Consider the following 18,218-nt stretch of genomic DNA (forward strand, 5'->3'; position numbering starts at 1 on the left):
TTTAGACCTGGTTTAGACCTGGTTTATGCCTGGTTTAGACCTGGTTTAGACCTGGTTTAGTCCTGGTTTAGACCTGGTTTAGACCTGGTTTAGACCTGGTTTAATCCTGCTTTAGTCCTGGTTTAGACCTGGTTTAGACCTGGTTTAATCCTGCTTTAGTCCTAGTTTAGACCTGGTTTAGACCTGGTTTAGACCTGGTTTAGACCTGGTTTAATGCTGCTTTAGTCCTGGTTTAGTCCTGGATCATAAGTTCAGCAGTGAGGCTTTTGTGGGCACTGTAGGCGACATGTGGGCAAGGACAGGCGGGACGGCCCTGGTCCTGGTCCTGGTCCTGGTCCTGGTCCTGGTCGGTTTTCCGCTCCGTACGACGTGGGAAACGTTACTCGGCCGATCTGTTTTATACGACAATTGACATGTTGTGTGTGATCAATTATAGAAGCCATTTTTCTGTAATATTCTCAAATGGGAGCAGGCATCTGTTGACAACACATCAGAGGCATTATGCACATTCCTGCGCACGGCACGTCATTGGCCCGCGCCCCCGTCACTCACGTTTTCGCCCCGCCTCGCCCCGCGCGTTTCTCGAACCCGATTGGCGCCGCTATTAGTCCTGTGGAAGGCGCCGTGGCCAATGCGCGGGCCGGGGGCGGGGGCTCACGGGTGGATCGGACTCTCGCGCCTTCAGTGGCAGAATCCCCGAGCGAGCGAGTGCACACGGCGGACACGAGAGTACCGCGACCGACCGACGGCTCTCCGCACGGACATAACGGTTTCTTTTTGGCTCCTCTCCGCGCACACTACGAGAACTAACCCGGCCTGGTTTTTTAAGGGTTTAACACATTCTTCTACTCACGAGGAGGAGGGAAACGTGGGATTTGAGATTTAAGTTTTTTTTTTCTTTTTTTTTTTTTTTACGTTTTTGTTCCTTTTCCCCCCCGAAAGAGGATTCTGTGTTGTGCGTTTTAGCGGTGGTTTGTGTTTCGCTCTCGCCGCAAAGATGATGGTCGGAGAGGTGGAAGTGAAGGAGCGACCGAGGCCGAGTCCCGACTATTTGATGCAGTTGTTAAATGAGAAGAAGCTCATGACCAGCCTGCCAAACCTCTGCGGCATCTTCACACACCTGGAGCGGCTTCTGGATGAAGGTAAGCGGCGGCGCTCCGGAGCGGAGGCACCGCGGGGAGAGGGGCAGTGGACCGGCGGGGGGGAAAAGCGTGACCGAAGCGCAGGGTTTGGGGCTCGTCTGTGCGCGGGGCTCCACGGTGAACCCCGCACGGCCACGCACAGCGACGCTTTGTCCGAAATGCTGACCGAGCCCAGGCTTGTGACCGAGATTCACCGAGCTCCGCCGAAGCGCGCAGCTTCTGGACGAAAATAAGTAGAGTTTGTTTACTCACGCCGCAGCTCTGAGAGAGACGAAGTCATGAGGCTAACCCGTCAAGTTAGTTGGTTCACTCTCGACTTGTGGAGACAAGTCCAAAACTTTGTTTTTCATCTTCAAAATGCAGGAAAGATCAGTGTATGTTGGCGTTTTGACTAAAAGGACTAGTTTGGCGAGTTTGGAGCGGACCCGTGCGTAAAGAAGGCTTTTTAGAGCGGACTTGTGACGGGGCCTGACTGCACATGTTGGAGCAGCGCTGTAGCTCGGGTTAGCCACATTTGAGGCTAGCGACTCCGGGGTTTTCTCAACTCAAGAGGAACCCGAGCGCTGCCTCCGCTGCGGCTGTGCACGCAGGAGACAGCGGCCCAGTCCAACATGTTTGTGTGAATGTGGCGTTACGCGCGTCCGAGCCGCGGTGGCGGGCTGTTGTTTTTACACGGGGGGTTACTATTGCCCAGCGGCCGAGCTCACAGCGGAGGAATGTGTCTGCTTGTTGCCCAAACAATGGCCAGCGCGCAGCTGAAGGGAGGAGGAGGCGGTTACAACCGGACAACTTTTCCTCGTGACGGGGCTCGCTGCGGTGGCACGGCCGTGTTCGGTGCCACATTAGCGGGATTTCACGGGGGTATTGTGCCCGTAGTAATGCATGCCACAGTCTCCCCGGGTCTGCTGCAGTCGTCGTGTGTGCCAGTGTAGCAGCGTGCCCAACCAAAACTGCGTCGCCTTTTTGTGTGTCCAGACGGAATGTGTGCGCTACGTCAGCGGCGTAAGCCCGGGCTGCTCTGGGCACAGATGAAGGCGCTTGTGTTGTGCCTTCTGTTGGTGGTATCCATGGCATAAGCTGGTCTAAGCGGAGGGTTGAACCCGGGCTTTATGTAACGGAGCGGGGGACACTAGAGAGCGCCACAGCCCCCTGGCGCACTGTCCCCGTGCGTGAGTGACGGCAGTGACAGGCTGCGTGCATGTCACCATGTTCAAGCTTCCACACATTCTGTCTTTAAAGGCAGTGCGTTAAGTGGGCGAAGGGCAAGAATCTACAAATGCACATGTTTGACCTGGTGTAGGATTCACAGCATTGACCTGACCACATCAAAAACCTGCTCAAAGTTCAATGTCTCCAGAGTCAACAGAGAGAAAACAAAGAGAAGGATTTCCCCACGTTTATGTCCAAAAGTGACTTCATTTATTTTACCACATACACATCATAGTTGCCATTTGACCCAGTCCGGAACACGTTTGTACATTTGTGAAGTCAAAACCACACACTGACACTGACACACACACACACACTGACACATACACACACACACACACACAGATTTCATTCTGCGTGTGTGGATTTCTATCTGGATGTTTCTCTCTAAAACAATCTGTCAGTGTGGAGTCATCGTGACCCTTGGCCTCTATTTAAAATGTGACATTTAAACAGTGGAAGGAGACGCGCCTGAGCAGTTGTGTGTCTGTGTGTGTGTCTGTGTGTGTCTGTGTGTGTGTGTGTGTGATGAGCCAGGCCGACTGTGTGTGACGATGAGGAGCAGGAGCAGGCAGAATGCAGTGGCTCAACCGGTCGGTGAAGATTTCCGCCTCTGTCAGAGTTGATAACCGCATACTTAAGAAATCTAGTCTTGTATTGCTCACCGGAGTCTGCACCGTGCGAACACAAATCCAGGATCCATCTGTGCACTTCTGGAGCGCAGGGGCAGGTCCTGGCTTCAGAATTTACACTATCACTGTACAGATGTTTTTTTTTTTTTTTGGTTATTGCCTAACAACTGAGCATTTTAGACGTGAACATTTGAACGATTATTATTTCTTTTATTCTTAATTTGGAAAGTTTGCATGCGGATTATCCGTCCGTACTAAATTTACAACACACACCGCGCAAATTCCACTTTATTTTTACATATTTTTTGTCATTTTTTAACAGAATTACACTTTCAGAGTAACACAGCCCATCTTGTTTCCATTTTTTGATCATAAACAGACATAACACACAGCGATTTTCTGCAGAGTTTACATTTTAAAATCACTGTTTTGACACTAAAATTTCAAACTCAACACTCAAAACAGCTTCCAATACTGCAATTATAATAAAAAAAATCACTCTTTTAGACAATAGTATGTGATTTTGAGAGATCTAGAGCTTCAGGAATGGCTCATTTTTGTTCTGCGATTGAACTTTTTTTCGTATCGTAGCTCCTCAAACGAGCTCCCAGTTTGAGTATCGTTCGGAATCCGATATCCGTGCGGTTTTACATGACGCAATCCACGGAATAACACGAGCTCCGGTCTCTTTTGAGGGCCCCCGTCCGGCGCTTTGAGCTCACATCGGGGCGTAGTACAGCTGTTGGCTCCATTTGGATCCAGGGGAGTGTTTTTTGTTTTGCAGCCCGGCGCAGAGTCAGGAAGCCGCGATGTTTTTCCTCCCTCCACACCTCCCTCCTCCCTCCACACCTCCTCCCTTTACCGTAACCACCTCCCGAATTCACACCACAGCGGAATTCCGAAGACGCTACAAAGCTACAATGCGATTTTTTAGTATTTGCTTTTGCACCGAGAGAGAGAAATTGGCAGGAGTGTGCGGTGTTGCTCGCCTGTAGTAGTCCCGTTTGTTTAGTTTCTGGGACAGATTTGTGAGGAGACGAGCAAAAACTACCTGCATAATCGCGCATTTTACTACGAAATACGCAGATTTTGATTGGATTTCCGATTTTGTTTTAACAATCAGTGTCCAAAACTAAAATTTAAACCTCTAAACTCAAAGAATCCCGTGCATTTCAGAGCACGTTTGTACAAATCTGAACTACAGGATTTGCTTTTTTTTTTTTTTTTTTTTTTTTTTTTTACGCATAACACGACGCGACGGAGCCACGGGGACGTTCGTTTTACCCGGAGACGGCGTTATATTATCCAAATAACCCCAACCCCTTTGTCCCTCGCCGGTTTGTGATCACAATTACAGGTCCAATCAATTACACAAATGATGTAATCGGAGGAAATAATAAAAACGACTCGGGGGGGCCCCTCCTAACGCGGAACTCTGAAATGAGCGCAGTGTGATTTACCGCCGCTTTGAAACAATAACGCGATAAGTTTATAGTCGCGGTCAGTACGTCATTTGTAAAGCTTTATTTAAAGTCGTATTTAACCTGGAATGCTTCACAGAATGGTATTAAACTTTTTTTTTGTGCATTTATTCAAACAGATTGATTAATTTGTGTAAAAATACCTAAAAAAATCTGCATTTTTAGCAAGATTGGGCTCGCCTCTCAATAGATCTGACCTGTAACCTTTCACAAACACCCTCTGCTAATTGTTTTGACTTTATTAATTCCCTTTTTTTATAACCAGAGTGAAGTGGACTTTTGTTTTACTTCTTCGCAGGCCTGTTATCAAACTCTTACAGCTTTCTAGTTGTCATTTCAGAATCGATTCGCTTTACTTTTATTCGATTTTTCGCAGGTATCGATACTCAGAAAGTCGCGTTGATCATTCGGAATCGTTTTTGGAATGATTTGGAGCTGCGTCAGAACAAAAATAAGAGCACAGAGACGAGTAAACGCCCAGGGACGACTGAAAATGACAGATATAAGGCCACGTGGGAATAGAAAAGAAAGTACCGTAATTTCTGGACTATAGAGCGCAACTGAATATAAGACACACAACTAAATTTAAAAGAAAAAAACACAGATATTGGCTGCACTTGTCTATAAGCTGCAGGTGTTTATGTCTTAACTTGAGATGTTTACACAGAAAGATTTTTAAACATTTTAATTAAATACCAGTACATGCTTTTTTTTTTTTTTTTGAACAGTGTCTGTAACACGGCAGTAAAACGACAGGATTACAACAGGATTATCAGACTACGTCGCTTCTCGCTCTACTGCGCATGTCTCCTGCAGAAAGAGCCTCAATTTCTCGTAGGATTTCCGCAGATTTCAGACTCTCAGGGGGGCGGGGACAGGTGTACGGATCAAGTATGAGTGGATGTGCGGCTACTGAAGTTTGAGACGTTTCTCAGAGAGACGTTACTTACGCACTCGCACACGGCAACTTCATGTCAAATAATCTGTCCATATATTCGCCGCAGTGTTGGATAAAATCGTTGTTCAATGTCTGAAGAAAAAAGTAGTGGAGTCATGGAAATTGAAAATGTCGTTTTCTAGGGATTGGAAAAGTCATGGAATTTTTTGCATCGTTCTGTTAAGTCAGACATGTCAGACTCGGGCCCGGGGGCCAAATTTTGCCGACGATATAATTATATTTGACTCGTGAGATCATATCAAACATGTATTAGAGCTGCCGCCGGCTACGGACAGACTATAGAGACATAATTTATTTAAAATATTGTTATTATTTTATATTCTGCTTGTTCTGGATTCAATGTTTATGCAAAATTTTTATAAAACATTTACTTTAATAAGAAAAATAATGTGTGTTTAATGTGACATATGTCGAAAGAAGAGAAAACATGCAGATGTTGTTGAAATTTTTCAATAAATATTTAATTTGGCCCACGATTTAGTCCCAGTTTTTAACTTTGGCCTCTGTGAATTTGAGTTTGACTCTCCTGTGTTGAGTTCTCGTTAGACTATTGTGATTATTTCTGAACGTATCCAACTTTTGTTTAAAACACGACAATAAATGCACTGACAGGATTTTGAATGTTTAAAACTATAATCCCAAACCGTGAAGTGAGTGGAAAGAGTTAATATTTCATATTTAGTCCTAAAACTATGATCAATTCTACACATGCAGGTGCTGTAAAGTCATGGAAAACTCACTTTAGGTCATGAAAAAGTCCAGGAAAAGTTTTGATATTTTTTGAAAAAGAGTGGGAACGCTGCTTATAGTTTGAAAATGACAGTAGTATGATTTAATATTGTGTGTTTTGTTATTGTGGTTGAGTTTTTTCCTTAGTTTCAGAACAGTTTGAAATGTTAATATCGTGAAAACATCCATGGATCATTCGTTCCTTCGTTTTTCAAAATAAAACCAAAAATAAGAAAACAAAAGCAACAACAACAACTATTTTCTTCATTATTTGTCTCTAAAACCAAACTGAAAAAATGGATAAGGGTTTGGGGCTTGGGGTTCTCTCTCTTTCTCAAGTTGAAGATTTAGACCAAGATTTAGACCAAGATTTAGACCAAGATTTAGACCCAAGATTTAGACCTGGTCCAGTCCTGGTCCAGTCCTGGTCCAGTCCTGTTTTAGTCCTGTTTTAGTCTTGTTTTAGTCCTGGTTTAGTCCTGGTTCAGTCCTGGTTCAGTCCTAATCCAGTCCTGGTCCAGTCCTGGTCCAGTCCTGTTTTAGTCCTGCTTCAGTCCTGGTCCAGTCCTATTTTAGTCCTGGTTCAGTCCTGGTTCAGTCCAGGTTCAGTCCTGGTTCAGTTCTGTTTTAGTCCTGGTTCAGTCCCGGTTCAGTCCCGTTGCAGTCCCGTTTTAGACCTGTTTTAGTCCTGGTCCAGTCCCGTTTTAGTCCTGGTTCAGTCCAGTTTCAGTCCCGTTTTAGACCTGTTTTAGTCCTGGTCCAGTCCTGTTTTAGTCCTGCTTCAGTCCTGGTCCAGTCCTATTTTAGTCCTGGTTCAGTCCTGGTTCAGTCCAGGTTCAGTCCTGGTTCAGTTCTGTTTTAGTCCTGGTTCAGTCCCGGTTCAGTCCCGTTGCAGTCCCGTTTTAGACCTGTTTTAGTCCTGGTCCAGTCCCGTTTTAGTCCTGGTTCAGTCCCGTTTCAGTCCCGTTTTAGACCTGTTTTAGTCCTGGTCCAGTCCTGTTTTAGTCCCTTTATCCATTTTAAAATTTTGATTTTGGAGACAAACGATGCAGAAAACAGTTTTTTCCTTTTCCTTTTGGTTTTATTTTGACCAAAAAAAAAAAAACCCGAACGACCGAACGACACACGGTTTGGTAAAAGTAAAACACACCCGGCTCCGAATCAAATCACATGACATTCCCCAAGCGCAGCTCACATATCCTCACGCCGTGTTTACCAGCGTTTCCACGACGACAGCCCACGCTTCGCCCGCTCGCTAAATATTACGAGAGAGCGTGATGTAATGCCCCCCCTCGCCCCACACCGTGCCCATGCCCATGCCCATGCCCATGCCCATGCCCATGCCCGTCTTTGTGCCTCCTCACTCCTCGCTGCAGCGTTTGGCTCGTAAAGTCAAAATGTGGAACTTTTTTTTTTCTTTTTTAAACAGTTAAATCCGCCGGCTGCAGTCCTGAGCCAGAGTGTGGCTGTGGGTTTGCGCAATAGTTGGAAGGATTGTGTAAGATATTTTAGCTTCCTGTTTTTTTTTTTTTAGTTTTGTTTTTTTTCACAGTAGTTTGGGTTTTGTTTACGTGTAATTTGAAGTAGATTTGGTTCTTCAGAAATTATATTTAGTAAAAAAAAATTAAAACTGTAGCAGTGTTTTTGTTCGAATAATTACGCAACAAAGTGGATGTTTTTTTAGTACTTAGACAAGACCTGGTTGAGTTCTGAGTTAGTCCTTATTTGGGACTTACACTAGACCTGGCTGAGTTCTGGATTAGTCCTTGTTGGGACCTACATTAAACTTGGTTGAGTTCTGGGTTAGTCCTTGTTGGGACTTACTTTAGACCTAGTTGAGTTCTGGGCTAGTCCTCCTCTTAAAACAAGTCTAGCCCCAGTTTGGGACCTACACTAGACCTGGTTGAGTTCTGGGTTAGTCCTCGTCTTAAACTGGGGCTAGACTTGTTTGGGACCTATTTTAGACCTGGTTAAATTCTGGATTAGTTCTCGTGTTAAACTGGAGCTAGACTCGTTTGGGACCTACACTAGACCTGGCTGAGTTCTGGTTTAGTCCTTTATTTGGAGCCTACATTGGACCTGGTTAAGTTCTGGATTAGTCCTTGTTGGGACCTACTGTGCATTAGACCTGGTTGAGTTCTGGGTTAGTCCTCGTCTTAAAGTGGGGCTAGACTTGTTTGGGACCTACACTAGACCTGGTTAAATTCTGGTTTAGTCCTTTCTTTGGAACCTACATTAGACCTCCTTAAATTCTGGGTTAGTCCTTGTCTTAAACTGGGGCTAGATTTGTTTTGGGGCCTACTTTAGACCTGGTTGAGTTCTGAGTTAGTCCTTTCTTTGGAACCTACACTAGAACTGGCTAAGTTCTGAGTTCGCCTTTGTTTGGGACCTACATTAGACCTGGTTGAGTTCTGGATTAGTCCTCGTCTTAAACTGGGGCTAGACTGAGGTTACTTCTTTTTGGGACTTGCACTAGACCTGGTTGAGTTCTTGTTTAGTCCTTTCTTCGGAACTTGTGTTAGTTTGTTTTCTTTTACACCGGACTTTGTTTACGTCTGTTTTTCCTGGCGATTTCAATTTTGTCAAAACTAAAAAACATTTCTATATATATATGTTTTTCCTACTTTTTAAGATGAACTTTTAAAGTCCCAGGCGTAGGTGACTAAACCCCGGTCTCTCCGCTCGGTCTCTACGCTCGGTCTCTCTCCAGAGCGTTTGTCTAATCAGAGCAGAAACCTCCAGACCAAAGCGTTTCAAAGCGTTTCCCCGAAATCGCTGCTCCCTTTGGGCCATGTGTCCTCGACCACAGCCGCCCTGCCCCCTCTTCCTCGCTCCCCTCCTCTTCCCTCGCCTCCTTACTGATGTTTAAGGCGTTTGCGTGTCTTGCTCAAAAGTACGCCATCAGTATTCGACGATTGTTTGCGACCAGAGCCGGGATTGAACCTCCAAACTTTCAGTCTAATGTTTGACTCATTTAATGGTTGTATAGAGGATTTTTTTAAGGAAAGAGAAATGCAGCGATGGTCCTTGTGACACCACCTTCCTCCTCCACAGCTCCTCAGTAGAAACATCTCCTCCCGCCTCTTTACTCTAGAAATCACGCTTGTTTACAGCCGTTCGCGTTCAGAATTACTGAAGTGACCTGCATAGAAATAATTCAGCGACAGACGCGTCAGTTTTTAGATCCTTCGTCCACTTCAGTCGCGCCATCGCTGGAAGAGATCTCCAAGAATCACCTCAATTTGGCTTCGCTCGTTTTCTCCTTCTCTTCTTCTTTCGGCGACCTCAAAAACGGACTTCCTTTTGTGGCGAACTGGTCGTGGATTCTCGTCCGCCATCGCAAAAAAGTTTGTGCGAATTGCGAGGAAGCTACAGTTTGAAAAAGCCTCGAAGAACCGCTGCATACACCACGTAATCATTTACACTAAAAATGTACTGTATTTTCTGCACTATTCGACGCGCTCTTAAAGGTTGTATGGAGGATTTTTTTTACTTGTTTCAAATTGTCAGTGAAAGTTTAAAATACCATTACAGAGACGCAGCAGCCTTGTAATTATGATGACCAAAAAAAAAAAAAGAATGAAAATCCATCAACTGTGGACGTGTTGAGGCCAGATAAACATCAGCCAATAGAAAACAAGGCTACCTCATTTTCTATTGGCTGTTGGGTTGTTAATCAAACTCCCTACATTTCTAGCGTCACTGACTCGCCGGTGCGCTGGGATTAAGAGGTTTACGTTCGCCTCTCACGCACTGATGCCGTTTACTCGACCGATACAGCGGTTCTCGGGGTCTTTTTCGAAACTGTAGCTTCCTCTCAGTTTGCGCAAAGTTTGTTGTGACGGCGGACAAGAATTCACGACCAGTTCATCGCGAATGAAAGTCCGTTTTTGACGTCGCGGAAAGAAGAAGAGAAGGGGAAAAGGAGCAAAGCACAACATTTGAAAAAGGACAAACAGTCGCTGCATTTCTCTTTCCTTGGAAAATCTTCTATACAACCTTTAAGCCTCTAACGTCATCCAAAAAAAAACTACCGCGCGCCGTTAAAGTCCGGTGTGGTTTATTTGTGAAAAAAGTTTGAAAATAGACCATTTAATGCGTGCGTTTTATAATCCAGAGCGCGTAATAGCCCGGAAAATACGGTAGGGAGTTTGATTGACGACCTAACAGCCAATAGAAAATGAGGCAGCCTCGTTTTCTATTGGCTGATGTTTATCTGGCCTCACTACATCCACAGTTGATAGATTTTCATTCTTTTTTTTTTTTTTTGGTCATCATAATTACGAAGCTGCTGCGTCTCTGTAATAGCATTTTAAACTTTCATTGACAATTTGAAACAAAAAAAAATAAATCCTTCGTACAACCTTTAAAACACTGTGTCTCAAGTCCTTAATAGATGATTTTTCTTGGAGTGAAATTCATTTGCTCAGTGTTTGGAGCTGGAATTGAACCCCCAACCTTTTGTCTTTTGGATAAACGCTTCACCGCAGAGATAATGATACCGAAGAACCTTTCATTTGAATTGTGGTTTCGCCCCGTATAATTTAAAGACGGGGGCGTTTTACTTCTACGAGGCTTCCACTTTTAGATCCCGGTGCGTCTTTTATTGCCATATTTGCTGGAAACAAAGCAAGTTTCAATATGCGCTGAGTCACTCCCCCTTCAGAGCGCCGTAACATTCCAACCCGTGTGTTTCCCGCTAATGAAACTACTGCAAATCGTGTCAGGTTTGTGAAGTTGTTTACAGTTCTGTCGCGCTCTTGTGTATTTCTGAAAACAGTTTTGTGGAAGCGTGACGAGGTTTTATTCTGGGGTAATGATGATGATGATGATGATGTTTTGATGAGTTAATTAATAATAACATTCCCAAAAAGTAAAGTTTGAGGAGCGTTTTCCAGGCACTTCCTATTTCCGTTCGTCAATTATCCGTATTTTTTCTTCTGGTTTTGCGACAGGTGCAGAAACACGGCCATGCGGTGTAATGTGTTTTTCTACATTTTTTTAAATATTTTTGTTGGGTTTTGGTGGTGAAAACTCATATTTTTGTGTTAATTGGCTTGGGGGAGGAGCCTTGGGGGCCTCAGTCAGTTTGGATTTGGACTAGTACGTGGAAAGTAACAACCTGAAGAGATTATAAAGCATATTTCTGTGCTGCGTTGTGTACATATTGTAAATACTAGGGCTGAGTAGAGTTGTAACGATATCCAAGTCTCACGACACGATATCATCACGGTATGACTCTCACGGTACGATATTTATTGCGATATCGTGGGAAAGCTCATGATTAGGGATGTAACAATATCCAAATCTCTTACGATATTTACTCAACAAAATATTTTCACGATATACATTTCGCGGTACGATATTTAATTTGTGGAGGCAGACAAAACTGTAAATACGCTACTTTTTCCTCTTGACAAGACTTGATCCAAAGAACTAAGACTTAAAAGTGTTAAAACTGTTATTTCTTCTTGTCGTCTGCACTGAAATGGAGCAAAGGATCATGGTCTATGTAGTTCCCTCTGTCTTTTTTGCTGCACCAGAACTCTTCATTTAAGACTTGTAATTTGATATATTGTGATGTTCGATGATATTATTGTGAGAACTTTAGACGATACAATTTCACAATATTTCGGTTATTGATGCATCCCTGGTTTGTTGTAAATTTAGAAAAAATTTAGGAAATTAGTTGAAATCAGCCCCAAAAATATCAGCAGAGCTTATCGGCCATCGATTGTTGATACCGATTGGTTAGAATCCAAAGCATCTGCCATAAAAAAACTTATAGATTTCTAGAAGTCACACTCCCAGATGGGGGTCAAAAAACGTATTTCCCTGTTGATGACCTTGTAGATATTACTTATTAAAAGTACAATGTCATTTCTATCAGTGCCTAGACCCAAGAGCTCGCTGTATTACAACAGAAATCCGCATTTGAGCAATATTCAAATACAACAAGATATTATTGTGAGAACCTTGACGATACGATATCATGATATTTCAGTTATTGTTACATCCCTGGGGCTGAACGATCGTTTTGGACCAAAAGTCGAGCAACACGATTTTGGTAGCGTCAAAGCTGTTTTTTTTTTTTTTTTCCAGTGCTCCTGAAGCCCAGTTTATGGATCTGCGTCGATGTCTATGCGCCGCGAAGTAATTTACCGCCACAACGCGAGGATATAAACCTGGCGTTCGCGTAAAGTTTAACATGAACCATCTCGAACGCGACAGAAACACAGAACAGACTCACCATCAGCAGAACACCCCTCTGTCACAGAAAGAACACTCACATTCCACCGAGTCGTGTCCTTTAGTCCGACGGAAGCCGAACCGCATCAGCGCACAAGGAAAGAGCTGTTTTTTTCAGAGCTTATAGTTTATGCAAATGAGCCATGTGGTTTTAAGTTTCGCTTCTGTAAAACGTAAACAAATGTGCTCAAAGCTGAATTATAAACACATTATTACTCAATGAATACTGAAAGAAAGCAACGTGAAATGAAATCGTAGGTGCAGCGCTCTGGTATGATGTAAGTTTCTGTGATGTTTGCAAATTTTCACGTGCACTGAAACTTGATAAACTTGAAAAAAAAAAAACCCAGGTGAATCAAAATCGGAATATCTACCAGAAAAATCGCAATTCAACCTAGTAAATACCTTTTTTTTTTGTGGTTGTTGTTGTTGTTTCAGTATTTTGTATAAAGCACTCTTCAAACTTTACTTTTTATGAACGTTATTATTAATTAAATCATCGTGAGCCTGTGAATAGGGCTTGGGAGAGATCACTAGATTACTCAGACATCTAAAACCTGCCTCTAAAACCTCGTCGGACTTGTTTTTTTTTTTGTTTTTTTGGACGGGGGAACAAAGTCAGGACAACAAAGTCGATTTTAGACAATACCCCGTCCTTAACTCTGAACAAACAAACGCCCCGATGAGGTAGTGGCCCCTCCCTCCGTCGCTCATGTCCACACAGCTGTTTCCAGTTCGGGGTGGGGTGGGGGCAAACTGACACCCCCCCCTCCTCAAGGTCACCCCGCCCCCCCCCCCTCTTTTGCCCCACACTCGCATGTATATTTGAGATCCCGTGGCAGTTGTTTATCTCTCGGGGCGATTCTGTCGGGCGCTGTGGGGTTTTTGGTCCTCCTTTCCTTTCCGACGCTTTTAAAATGTAATCCCCTACAGATTACAGATTACACACCCCAGAATTGAGTAACGTAATCTGAATACTTTTGGATTACTTGATGTTGTCATGTTTTTTAAAACTACACAAATGTAACGACCACATCCTGAAAATTCTTGTTTGTTTTCTTCAAATTGTCTGTTGAGTCCAAGTCTCCATGAACCGACTTTTGTTTTACTGTAGAGAAGCAAAGACGAGGATCTGAGGATAGGATGTTTTGTCTGTTAAAAGAAAATAAAAAGTTCAGTCTTTCCTTAACCAGATTAAAAATATTATTGATAGAGAAATGATTTTTATATGAGACACTGATGCTTTAAAGTATGTCCACCTACTGTTAGTGTCATAATGTTTAGACCTGGTTTAGTCCTGGTTTTAGTCCTGGTTTTAGACCTGATTTTAGACCTAGTTTAGTCCTGGTTTTAGACCTGGTTTAGTCCTGGTTTTAGACCTGGTTTAGTCCTGGTTTTAGACCTGGTTTAGTCCTGGTTTTAGACCTGGTTTAGTCCTGGTTTTAGTCCTGCTTTTAGATCTAGTTTAGTTCTGCTTTTAGACTTGGTTTAGTCCTGCTTTTAGTCCTGCTTTTAGTCCTGGTTTTAGTCCTGCTTTTAGTCCTGGTTTTAGTCCTGCTTTTAGACCTGGGCTTTTAGACCTGGTTTAGACCTGGTTTAGACCTGGTTTTAGACCTGGTTTAGTCCTGGTTTTAGACCTGGTTTAGTCCTGGTTTTAGACCTGGTTTAGTCCTGGTTTTAGTCCTGCTTTTAGTCCTGGTTTAGACCTGGTTTTAGACCTGGTCAATATGTTTTTTAATTTGCAGATATAGTATTAATATTCAAAGTTTTTCTATAGAATTGAAGTTATTTATTAATAAAATATAGATTTTCATGGGGGGTCAACATACCATAATTGGATTCTGACCCCGGGGTTAAAATATTATATGGCGTGTTGACCTCGGGGTCGCCTCACCGCAGGGTCAAAGTCCTACACCACACCGGAGTTATGTTTTATTTCACTCACACGTTCAAACCTTGACTTATTTTTTTTTATGAACGTGTACCATAAACGAAAACAAAAACAGCGAGGATTCTGAAATCTCGCTCTTGATTTGAGTAAATTTGTCGAGTTAATATTTAGTTTGTCTGGCTGGATGCTTTCATTTGTTTTAGCAGATTTCAGAAAGGGAAAGCCTGATTGCCAATTACTACAAACAACACTGAACAAACTTGGAATGTGGTTTGATCAAATCGCAAAATTGCTACGGAAAAAAAATCACAAATATGATTCGGGGGAAATCGTTGAGGCCTTTTATACACGCTGAAGTTATTTTGAGAACGATTTGTACAGTTCAGAGCTTCAATATTCAGATTTTTGTCTTGATTAGATTCATTTTTTACTACACATTTATTATTCTACTCAGGAATTTCCCCTGGAATTAGGAAATATTGTTTTTAAAATGACTCGTCTAATCGCTCGGAGTCAGAGGTGGGACCAAGTCGTTGTTTTGCAAGTCTCAAGTCTTTGACCTCAAGTCCAAAGTCAAAAAACAAGCAAGTCAGGGTCGAGTCTCGAGTCACTGGCCCCTAAGTCCAAGTCGAGTCCAGGTCGTCTGCTTTGAGCTTCAAGTCATTTCAAGTCTTTAAACCAAAGTTCTAGATTTTTTATTTATCCAGTCCAATCCAATTTTATTTGTGTAGAACATTTTATAAACAAAAACGTTTCCAAAGTGCTTCCCATGGTAATATAAAACATTTTACTTAAAAAAAAAAAAAAAAAAAAAAAATCGGTAAATTATGCTTCAACCATAAAGAAACTAATAAAATAAATAAATAAAATAAAAAATAATAAAATCAATGAACAAAAATAATGAAATCAATACATAAAAGCAGTACTAAAAAAAAAAAAGATAAATACAATAAGTAAATTAAAAATTAAATAAATATAATATATATATATATATATATATATATATATATATATATATATATATATATATATATAAAATAAATAAAAAATAAATCAATTAAAATAATAATAATAATAAAAAAAAATCAATAAAAAAATAAAATAAATCAATTAAAATAAATCAATAAATAAATCAATAAAAGACACAGAGGAGCACACAACTCGCGGTATTAAAAGCCAGAGAATAAAAGTGTGTCTTAAAACGACTCTTAAAACACTACCATTTTTATTTACATACATTTTGAACTAAATTCTACTTAAAAAGTCATCGTATATTTACATATGAGTATTTATGTAGTTGTAGAAATGGTAAGTTTCCTTTTGTAAACGTCTTGATAAGATTTTTTGTGTCAGAACAGAAAGAATTCAGATTTAAAAGTGTCAAATAAAAGTTAAATTGTCGTGTTTTCTGTGTACAAATGGAAGGATCATATTTTTTATGTAGTTCCCTTTGTTTTACTGTACTGTACTGTATATTACTGTAGTACTTTTGAGGATACTACATCACAGTACTTCAGTTTTATCCAAAGTAACAAACAAGAGAAGCGGGAGGGACATGTTCCAGTTTGTTCCTTTAAAATTAAGCACCACATTTATCAACTTTAAAGAGAAAAACATATATCTTTTAGGAGAAGCGAGTCAAAGTCAAGTCCTTTCAAGTCAAGTCGAGTCAGATACTTTTTTTAAACTTTCGCTTTACCAGTTATTTATTAGATCATTACTTTATACGTCTACTTGACTAATATTTTTTTAAGTGAACACTACTCTTGACTCGACCCACCTCTGACCAATCCTCTGTTTTCTTTTAGTCCGACAGTTTCATTAGTGAGACGTATGTGCCCCAGCGTCCCAGACCCGTGTTCGTGGGTGCAGTTTGGTGGGCGCAGTGGGTGGTCCCTGTGTCTGTGGGTGATCGCCCCCCCCCACCGAGAGCCGTCAGACTGGATGGTGTTGGACCTGTCCCCCGGGAGCAGCTAGTAAACCGGGGCTTTTAAAGAGACACTTTTACCGCCCCGAATCACGAGTCTTTGTTTACGACGGAGCTCCAGCCGTTTCCGAAAAATCTGGCGGTTCTGAAACATCCCAATTCTTCACCACAATGAGTTTAACCGCTTTTTATCGCCCCTGAGACCAAAACAGAGTCTAAAACGCTGCTTATATTTATATTTTTAGCTCAAAAACATTAGATTAAGTCCTGTACTTGGCCTTTTCCTGATACGATTCTGTTCAGAGTTCATATTTTTAACGCATCCAAGAGAAATAACAAAGAGACTGAAATCCGAACTGACAAACGAATACAACAGTCACATTTCAGAACATGTTTGTACAGATAAACTACAGGGTTAGACGTTTTATTTTATGCAGAATAACACCGGAGATTGTGTTTGTGGAGGAAATTATGGTACGGCAAAAATTGTAGGATGGTTTCAGGGAAGGGAAATATGACAAGAAAACACAAAAAGCTAAATAAAAAAGGTTTAAAAACTACGGCCTGTGGGACAAATGCGGCCCCTCAGATAGTTTTTCTTGGCTCAAATGACCTTGCAGCAATTAAAAATGAACTTTTTTACTGCAATTGTTTCGAAAATGTAATTTATTTGTGGATTTAAGAATTTTGAGCATGAATAAAGACGATGGCTCATTCTAACGTGATAAACATGCACATATTTCAATTATTCACTGCACTGAGCGCCTCGATCGGTCCTCTGCTTCGTCTGTGTTTAGATTTGTGGCTCTTGATGAAAAAAGTTTGGGCACCATTGGTTTAATCGATTGTTTTATGCGAAATCAGACTTTGTGAGTTAAGTAAATTTGAAGAGATTGAAGTAAGTACAGTCGACCGTCGCTATATCGCGGTTCACCTTTCACGGTCTCGCTGTTTCGTGGATTTTTACTTGCATTTTTTTATTTATTTTTTTAAACGGCGTATGAGCTCGTTTTGTGCTCCTCCCCCTGCGTCCTGATTGGCTGAGGGACTGTAGACCGTTGTCAATCTATCTCCTCCGTGCCGTGTCTCCTGTACAGTACAGAATGTGTTCAGTCCTGGTTTAGTCTTGTTTTAGTCCTGTTTTAGTCCTAGTTCAGTCCTGGTTCAGTCCTGGTTCAGTCCTGGTTCAGTCCTGGTTCAGTCCTGGTTCAGTCCTGGTTCAGTCCTGGTTCAGTTCTGGTTCAGTCCTGGAATCAGTCCTGGTTCAGTTCTGGTTCAGTCCTGGTTCAGTCCTGTTTAGTCCTGTTTAGTTCTGTTTTAGTCCTGGAATCAGTCCTGTTTTTTAGTCCTGTTTTAGTCCTGTTTTAGTCCTGTTTTAGTCCTGGTTCAGTCCTGGTTCAGTCCTGGTTCAGTCCTAGTTCAGTCCTGTTTTAGTCCTGTTTTAGTCTTAGTTCAGTCCTGGTTTAGTCTTGGTTCAGTCCTGGTTTAGTCTTGGTTCAGTCCATGGCGTATGCAGTGCAAAAGTTTGATTACGGAACAAATTAATCTTCGGTTCGTTACATAAAGAAGGAAAATAACGACAGGACGACGGCAGCTGTAAGTTTTAAGAAGGATAAAAAAAAGGTAACCGCAACTGTCCTGTTTGAGAAAAGTGTATAAAGTTCGTGCTGAGGAGATTTACAGACTTAAAACAGATATAATAATTGTAAAAATATAAAGCTGGCTACTATTTTTAGAACATAACCCCGCGATAAACGAGGAACCGCTTTATCCACGAATCGATCCTTACGCAACGTCGGCGGGGAAACGAAACGAGCGCGACACGGTTAAAAGCTCGACAAAGTCCGTTTTGCATAATAGTTCTGCTTTAAGCGACGTATCTCCTGGTAGCGTGGGTGGGCGAGCGGGGAGGGGGGGGGGGGGGGACAGGGGCCAGAGACGGGAGGTGAGGCAGAGGCGGCGCTGATAACGGGGCCCCGGGCTCTCGCGGGGGGGATCCA

At 42.2% G+C, this 18,218-nt stretch overlaps 1 protein-coding gene across 1 annotated transcript in view; it reads left to right on the forward strand.

Annotated features, from left to right (window-relative positions):
• Positions 1–682: 682 nt before the first annotated feature.
• qkib (QKI, KH domain containing, RNA binding b) overlaps positions 683–18,218 on the forward strand; it is a 176,247-nt gene continuing 158,711 nt past the window's right edge. Inside the window, exon 1 of the mRNA XM_055156725.1 lies at positions 683–1,142. Within this exon, the coding sequence (XP_055012700.1) occupies positions 998–1,142 (145 nt within the window). The 5' untranslated portion in view covers positions 683–997. The remainder of the gene's footprint in view (positions 1,143–18,218) is intronic.

Source organism: Boleophthalmus pectinirostris, unplaced genomic scaffold (genome assembly GCF_026225935.1).
Source record: "Boleophthalmus pectinirostris isolate CB_2022bp ecotype Guang Dong unplaced genomic scaffold, ASM2622593v1 HiC_scaffold_10, whole genome shotgun sequence".
NCBI classification, from domain to species: Eukaryota; Metazoa; Chordata; class Actinopteri; order Gobiiformes; family Gobiidae; genus Boleophthalmus; species Boleophthalmus pectinirostris.